This window comes from Lutra lutra, chromosome 4, assembly GCF_902655055.1.
Source record: "Lutra lutra chromosome 4, mLutLut1.2, whole genome shotgun sequence".
NCBI lineage: Eukaryota > Metazoa > Chordata > Mammalia > Carnivora > Mustelidae > Lutra > Lutra lutra.
In genome coordinates this window covers 112738509-112747408 of record NC_062281.1, presented here as the reverse complement: position 1 = coordinate 112747408, position 8900 = coordinate 112738509, and the positions used below count along the sequence as shown (strand labels likewise).

The 8900-nt window shown below is 33.9% G+C and overlaps 1 protein-coding gene across 2 annotated transcripts in view; it reads right to left on the bottom strand.

The window, feature by feature from the left end:
• Positions 1-251: 251 nt before the first annotated feature.
• PLPPR5 (phospholipid phosphatase related 5) overlaps positions 252-8900 on the bottom strand; it is a 121682-nt gene continuing 113033 nt past the window's right edge. For both annotated transcript variants that reach the window (XM_047727772.1, XM_047727775.1), the window contains exon 6: positions 252-2644. In XM_047727772.1, coding sequence (XP_047583728.1) covers positions 2612-2644 — 33 coding nt within the window. In that variant the 3' untranslated portion in view covers positions 252-2611. The remainder of the gene's footprint in view (positions 2645-8900) is intronic.

Sequence of the window (8900 nt, the reverse complement as noted above, 5' to 3'; positions counted from 1 at the left end):
GTCAGATAAAACATGTGCAGAATTTCTGCCATGCAAACAGAGACAACTAAAATTTTCAGGCTGACCAATTTATACTGACCTGGGCCCCAAGGAAGTAGAATAAAAAGATGTCTTTATCAGAAAAGTAGGTGTTTGCCTGCTTTTACTAGACCTATATATGTACATATTTACAGGTTCATATTTTCTTAAATGTGTTTTTCATTATTTGCATTTATAGCATCACGGTTCAGGGCTCTTTGCTGGCTTTTTGCCTTATGCGTGTGTATCTTTTTATTTTTTCTGAATTTCTGTCATGGCAGGATCATTTAGTGCACAATCTTAGGCCCATGACATTTCGCGTTAGAGATGAACGGATGCAGATCCTAGATAAAATCTGGGTTTCTGAGGAATGTCTGTAACTCCTGCATTTGAACCTGGTTTAACAAGGTGCAAAGACACAACATTTACACATGAATGTATAGCTAAGGCGTCCAACAAGAAAAACATTCCAAATTGGCTCATTGGAAAACTGATTCTAGAATCTATAAAAGTGATTTAACTCCAGAAGTCTTACTGGTAATCCTGCGTCTGAAGACATTACAATCATCCTTTTCACTTCCATTTCTATTACTGTTATTGCCTAAAAAGGTCATTAAAGAGGATCAAGGCATTCGAACCTCTTTTGTGTTTTAAATTTCCAACAATGTTGAATTGCTGTAGAAGTCTGAATTTGGTAGAAATTTGGATTTTCTGCTTTTGGCCCTACAAAAAGTGTTTTAACTCCCATAGTGATGGAAAAGAGCAAGTAATATCTATTTGGGGAATACTGGACAAGTCTTTGGTTGTATTTATTTGCAGATTTCTGTTGAAATTATAGAGAAAATTTGAAGTTTATTTTTTATTACTGTCAAGGTGGAGAAGATTCATTTCTGTCAACTAACTACTGCTCATATTAGACAAAGCTACTCAGGGTGTCTTTAAAAATTGTGGAGTTACGGTAGAAGAGTACATTTAATGGTGTAATCACAGCCAGGTCCATCTTCCTTATACTGACATGGTTTCATCCTTAATTTCACATGCTCAGTGTGAGGTGCATCCTTTGGGGTCTCTCCTGAGGGCCGGGGTTTAGAGCACTGGGGTGAGGAGTGCAGGAGAGATACCTGATTTAGTTTTCAACTTTACAAAAGACCTCACATCTAGACTCTTGACATTATTTTTAAAGAAAATTAAAAATAGGTTACCATATAGTTGCATATTTGAGAAGTGTTCATTCTTAAACCACAAATATTTCAAATACAACATAGCTCTTATAACTCTATTTTGGTATTTCTTCATTTTTTTAACATCATAGGTAGTTGTCCAGGACTCTACTGACCTCTGGAAGATTTCAATGTGTCCAAAATGATACAATAGCTGTGGTGTATTAGAAAATAACTAGTTCAGAAATTTAAATTCAGAAAACCTGAATTTAAATTTTAACTGCCTCCTACTAGTTATTTGTATGACATTGGGCACATTATTTACCTTACCTTGGCTTTATTTCTCTCATTTAGAAACAAAAGCCATTTTCAATGATTACACAAGGTTACTGTAAGGAGTAAGTAAAATTATAAATGAAAATGTGCCTTATAAACTATAAAGTACTATACAAATGCAACGTAAAATGCATTAACTGCATTTCTGGCATTTATAGATTTTAACTTATGTGTCAGAGTGTGGTTCTTTCCTGTTTAAATTATGAGGAATCTTGAGTAGTAAAAAGCCCAAGAATGGAGCCTTTCCCTCCTCCAGAGACGCTTTTATCAGTGGAAAATTGCTCAATACATAGGGACCACTGCTAGATTTTGTCACTTAAAATACCCTAAGCACTGCCTGCATTCAAATCCGCAAGTCAACAATTAAACCACAATTGTCAGGAACAAAAGTCCAAATAAATAATTTTTAATTATGATACATTACTTATTACAGTAAAAATTGGCATATTCCCCTTCAAAAGCAGAAGCACCAGTCTTAGAATGTATAGTATGAATGGTAATTTAAGTGAAATATAGCATAATATTATGTGCAAACATTATTTTAGTATAGAACATACCTTCTAAAAGTAAAGTAATTTCACACACTGAAATCTGTTAGAATGGAAATAATGTCATGCTGAATAATAACATAAAACCCCCATGACTTTCAAAGTCCACTTCAAATGAAATGTGGTATACTGCTGAATAGATCTACGAACAACTAAAAAACCTAACTAGCCCCAAATGGAGGGATTTCTTATACAAGATGACTTGTGTAAGTTTCTTTTCACATAGTATCGGTGATTCTGCGAGAGACTAATATGAGTGTTTTATTTAAGAATTAATCTTTTCATTGGGTCGTCACATTTTACTTAACACCTACTTTGTGCGAGGCTTTGTTGTAGGTGCTGGGGATACAGAGAAGAAAGACACAGTCCTGCCCTTGAGGAGCTCACAGTCTAGTGGGGGAAAAAGATGAGTTGACACTGATTTTAAAATTATAAAAATTATTAGACAACTTTATAAACTTCTGTTGTAATCAAACAAACTTTGGGTGTTATGAGTGGACGGTGAACAGGGACGATGTCCAATGCAGTGACAAACCATCTGCTTCACTATCATGTGACTTCTGCAAAGGCGGTGATATGGTTCTGAAAAAGAGAACGAATTACAACATCAGAGTCCTGGGGAAATTGGCTTTGGAAGGTATTTAGTGCTTTTATAAAGGATCGTTAGCTTAGGAGAAATCTGTAGCCCATCATATTTAAGCTGCCGAAACATGCATTTAAGTTCTATGTATTATTATATACATTGAACGGCTAATTATATACTTTATTCAATATTTTTAATTCACCGAGTAGATTAAGGTGTAATAGTCACAATTAACACTGAAATTTGGAGAGATGAAAATGGCAATCCCATACATGTTAATATTCTGCTGTTAATGGAATTTTAATGTTGCCTGTTGAAGGTTCAGATTAATTGCTCCCTGTGAGACAGATGGCATACAACCAGTTGGTGTAATGCTCAGACTGAAAGTCATTTGCTGGTTAACAAAGATCTCCTTAAACACTTCATTTGTTTCCAGCTTTATTAAGAAATAACAGACATACATCACTGTATAAGTTTAAGGCTTACAACGTGATGGTTTGATTTACATGTTGTGAGATGATGACCATAATAGGTTTAGTTGACATCTATCTGCTTGTGGAGATACAACTAAAAGAAAGAGAAAATGGGAAAAAAAAAATTCCCTTGTGCTGAGAACTCTTTGGGTTTACTGTCTCAAGAACTTTCCTGTATGTCATACAACAGTGTTAGCTATTGTCATCATGATGTCCATTACAGTCCAGGTACTTAGTTACTTTACAGTGGAAAATTGAATCTCTTTACTACCTTCCTCCAATCCCCGCTCCCCACACTCTTCACCTGGGACAATCCAAGTCTGAGCTTTTTTTTTTTTTTTCTGTCTGTGAGTTTAGGGTTTTTAATTATTTTTTTAGAATCTACATGTAAGTGAGATCTGAAATCTGAATTATTTGACACAATGCCTTCAAGGTCTATTCATGTTGTCACAAATGGTAGAATTTCTTCATTTTTATGGCTGAATAATATTCCATTATATATATATATATGTATATACATATATATATATATATACACACACACACACACACCATAGCTTCTTTATACATCCATCCATCAATGACACTTAGGTTGTTTCCATGTTTTGCCTATTGTAAATAATGCTGCTATCAACAGAAGGTACAGATAACTTTTTGAGTTAGTATTTTTGTTTCCTTTGGATATATTCTCAAAAGTGAATTGGTGGATCATGTGATAGTTCTATTTTTAATTTTTTGAGGATTCTCCATACTGTTTTCCATAAAGGCTGCAACAATTTACAATCCTACCAATGGTATGCAAGGGGTCTCTCTTCTCCACATGCATGCCAGCATCTGTTATGTCTTGTCTTTTTGATGATGGCCGTTCCAAAAGGCACGAGGTGCTATCTCATTGTTGTTCTGATTTGCATCTCCCTAATGACTAGTGAGGTTGAGCATCTTTTCATATACCTGTTGGCCTTCTGTATATCTTTTTTGGAGAAGTGTCTATTCATGTCCGTTGCCCATTTTTAAATTAGGTTATTTGTGTTTTGTATTAAGAAGTATGTATATATACTGGATATCAACCTCTTATCAGATATATGGTTTGAAAATATTTTTCCCAATTCCATAGGCTGTCTTTTCACTTTGTTGATGGTTTCTTTTGCTATGCAAAAACTTTTTAGTTTGATATAATCCCACTTACTTTTGATTTTGCTGCTTATTCTTTAGGTGTCATATTCAAAAAAATCATTACCAAGACCCCTCAACGAACTTTATTCCTATGTTTTCTTCTAGGATTTTCATGGCTTCAGGTGTTACATTTAAGTATTTAACCCATTTTGAGTTAATTTTTATAGGGGTTAAATATAGGTCCAGTTTCATTCTTTTACATGCAAATACCCAATTATAACATCATCATTTATTTAAAAAAACTATCTTTTCTCCATTGAGTATTCTTGGCTTCTTTGTCAAGTATTAGTTGACTGTATGTGCTTGGGTTTATTTCTCAGCTCTTGATTCTGTTCTTTTGGTCTGTTTGTTTTTATGCCAGTACTATAAATAACTATTTGATAACTATTTCATAATAGTTTTGATAACTATTTTGATAACTATTGATAACAATTTGCTTTTGATAACTACTTGTTTAGTTTTTGATAACTATTGTTTTAGTACAGCATCAGGAAGTGTGATGCCTCATGTTTTCTTCTTTCTCAAGATTTCTTTGGTTATTCAGGGTCTTTGTGGATCTGTATAAACTTTAGGAGTTTGGTTTTTTTTTTTTAAGATTTTATTTATTTATTTGACAGACAGATAGAGAGGACAAGTACGCAGAGTGGCAGGCAGAGGGAGAAGCAGGCTCTCTGCTGAGCATGGAGCCCGATGTAGGGCTCAATCCCAGGACCCTGGGATCAAGACCTGAGCCAAAGGCAGCCACTCAACCAACTCAGCCACCCAGATGCCCCTAGGAGTGTTTTTATTTATTTATTTTTTTAGCTCTGTACAAAATACCTTTGGAATCTTGCTAGGGGTTGCATTGAATCTATAGATGGCTTTTGGTAGGTAATAGTCACATTTTAATAATGTTAATTCTTCCAATCCCTGAACATGGGATACTTTCCCATTTATTTGTGTCTTCTTTGATTTTTTTCTTCAAGGTCTCATAGTTTTCAGAGTAGAGATCTTTCACCTCCTTAGTTAAATTGATTCCTAAGTATCTTATTGTTTTTGATGCTATTGTAAATAGGATTTATTTACTTATTTATTTATTTAGAAAATTCATTGTTAGTGTGTAGAAATGCTGATTTTTGCATGTTAATTTTGTGTTCTGCAACATTACTAAACTCATTGTTTAGATCTAATAACAATTTTTGGTTGTGTCTTCAGGGTTTTCTCTATATAAAATCATGTCATCTGCATATAGAGTTAATTTTACTAGTTCCTTTCTAATTGTGATATCTTTTATTTCTTTTTCTTGCCTAATTGCTCTAGCTGGGACTTTCCACAGGACTATGTTGAATGGGAGTGGTGAGAGAAGGCATCCTTCTCTTGCTCCTGATCTTAGAAAAAAAGTGTTCAACCTTTCACCATTGAGTATGATGTTAGCTGTGGGCTTGGCATATATGGTCTTTATTATGTTGAGGTACATTCCTTCTATGCCTAATATGTTAAGAATTTTATCATGAATGGATGTTGAATTTTGTCAAATGTTTTTCTGTGTCTATTAAAATGATCCTATGATTCTTTTCATTCTATTAATGTGATGTCTATTAATGTGATATCTATTAAAATGATCCTATGATTCTTTTCATTCTATTAATGTGATGTATCATAATGATGGATTTACATAGGTTGAGCCATCCTTGCATCCCACTTGTTCATGGTGAATGATCCTTTTAATACACTATTGAATTTGGCTTGCTGGTATAAGCATTATCTTGGAGATACTGAAGGTTTGGTTCCAGTCAACACAACAAAACAAATATCTCAATAAAGCAAGTCAAATGATGTTTTTGGTTTCCCAGTTCATATAAAAGTTATATTTATACTATACTGTACTCTATTAAGTATGTAATAACATCATGTCTATAAAAAACAATGTACATGCCTTAATTAAGAAATACATTATTGCCAAAAAATGCTAGCCATCATCTGAGCTTTCAGTGAGTCGTAACCATGACTACAGATTTCTTTTTTTTTTTTTTTTAAAGATTTTATTTATTTATTTGACAGAGAGAGATCACAAGTAGACAGAGAGGCAGGCAGAGAGAGAGAGAGAGGGAAGCAGGCTCCCTGCCGAGCAGAGAGCCCGATGCGGGCCCCGATCCCAGGACCCTGAGATCATGACCTGAGCCGAAGGCAGCGGCTTAACCCACTGAGCCACCCAGGCGCCCATGACTACAGATTTCTATAGCAAATATAATCATGACAAAGTTTGGAATATTGCGAGAATTATCAAAATGTGAGACAGAGACATGAAGAGAGTAAATGCTGTTGGAAAAATAACAGATAGACTTGCTTGATACAGGGTGGCCACAAACCTTTAATTTGTAAAAATCACAGTATCTGTGAACTACAAAAGAGAAGCACAATAAAATGAGGTAATCCTGTGTTTTATTGAGAATTTTAGCATGTTTAGACATCAGGGATATTGCCCTTTGGTTTTCTTTTCCAGAAAATCTTTTTTTGATTAGTATTAGGATAATGTTCACCTTATGAAATGAATTTGAGAATGTTTCCTTTCTCTTCACTGTTCTGGAAGAATTTGAGGATTAGTGTTAATTCTTTACATGTTTGGTAAAATTCACCATTTCACCATTTCACCAGATGGTGAAACCATCTGGTCCTGGGTTTTTCACCATTTGGAGATTTTTGATTATTGATTCAATCTCTTTACTAATAATTGGTATGTTCAGATTTTCTATTTCTCCCTGATTCAGTCTTAGTAAGTTGGCATATAGTTAGTCACAGTAGCTCTTATGATTCTTTCAGTTTCTGTGTAGCCATTGTAATATCTTCTTGTTCATTTGTAATTTTGTTGATTTGGTTCTTTTCTGTTTTTTCCTCTCTTAGTTTAGCTAAATGCTGTCAATTTTGTTTGTTTTTTTCAAAGAACCAACTCTTAATTTGGTAATATTTTCTATTGTTTTTCTCTTCTTTATTTCATTTATTTCAGCAGTAATATTTATTATTTCCAATCTTCTGTAACTTTGGGCTCAGTTCATTCTTCTTTCTCTCGTTCTTTAAAGTGAGAGTTATGTTGCTTATTTGGGGTTTTTCTTGTCTCTTTATGTAGCATTTATTGCTGTGAACTTCCCTCTTAGAACTGTTTTTACTGCATCCCACAAGTTCTGGTATGTTGCATTTTCATTTTCTTTTGTCTCAAGAAACTTTTTTTACTTCTTTAATTTCTTTGATCCATTCGTTGTTCGGGGAAGTGTGTTGTTTAATTTCCGTGTGTTCATCCAATTTTATTCTTGTTATAAATTTCTGGTTACATGCCACTGTGGTCAGAGAAGATATGTGGTATGATTTCAGTCTTCTTGAATTTGCTAAGACTTGTTTTGTGGCGAAACATACAGTCAGTCCTAGAAAATGCCATGTGTATTTGACAAGAATGTATATTCTGCTGTTGTCAGATAAAATGTTCTGCATGTATCTGTTAGGTCCATTTTGTCTCTAGTATTACAATCTGCCTTTCCTTAATGATTCCTGTCTGGAAGACCTAGCCATTGTTGAGAGTGGAGTATTGAATTCCCCAACTAGGGGCACCCGGGTGGCTCAGTGAGTAGTTATTCCAGGGTCCTGGGGTCAAGTCCCACATTGGGCTCCCTGCTTAGCAGGGAGTCTGCTTCTCCCTCTGCCTGCAGCTCCCCCTGCTTGTGCTCTCTCTCTCTCTCTAACAAATAAATAAAATCTTAAAAAAAATAATAATGTCCCCAACTATTATTGTATTGCTGTTTATTTCTACTTTTAGTTTTTGCTTTACATATTTAGGTGCTCCAATTTTGGATGTATAAATACATATAATCATCATATCTTATTGCTGTGTTGGGCCCTTTATCATTATATAATGACCTTTCTTGTCTCTTTTTTACCATTTTTAGCTTAAAGTCTATTTTGTCTGATATAAGTAGAGCTACCTATACTCTCTTTAAATTACCATTTGCTTGAAATGTCTTTTCCCATCCCTTCACTCTCAGTCTACCAGTGTCTTTAAGGCTAAAGTGAATGTCTTACAGGCAGCATCTATCTGGATCTATTTTTTTTAAAAAATCTACTCAGTCATTCTATGTCTTATAATTGTACCACTTAATCCATTTCTTTTTAAAGTAATTTGTTGATATGCAAAAACTTACTATTGCCATTTTGTTGTTTTTTTTTTTAAATAGATCTCTTGCTCCTTGTTTTATTTTTGCTGTCATTTTTGTGTTTTGATATCTTTTGGTACCAATATGCTTTAACTTCTTTTTTGTGTTCCTTTGTGTAATTTCTACACAATTTTCCCTTGTGGTTACCTTGAAACACACATAAAACAGCTTACACTTATAACTTATTTTAAACTGATAACAACTTAACTTGAATAGAATTGATAAGCTTTACATTTTTACTTTTTCCTCTCCTTCACATTTTAGGTTACCGCTATTACAAGTTATATGTTTTATGTTGCATAATAGCAGATTATTATAGTCATGGTTATTTTTATCATGTCCTTTTTAAAAAAAACTTTTAAACTAGAGGTTTAAGTGAATTATATGCCACTATTACCACATTACAGAATCTAACTATGACTATATTTAAT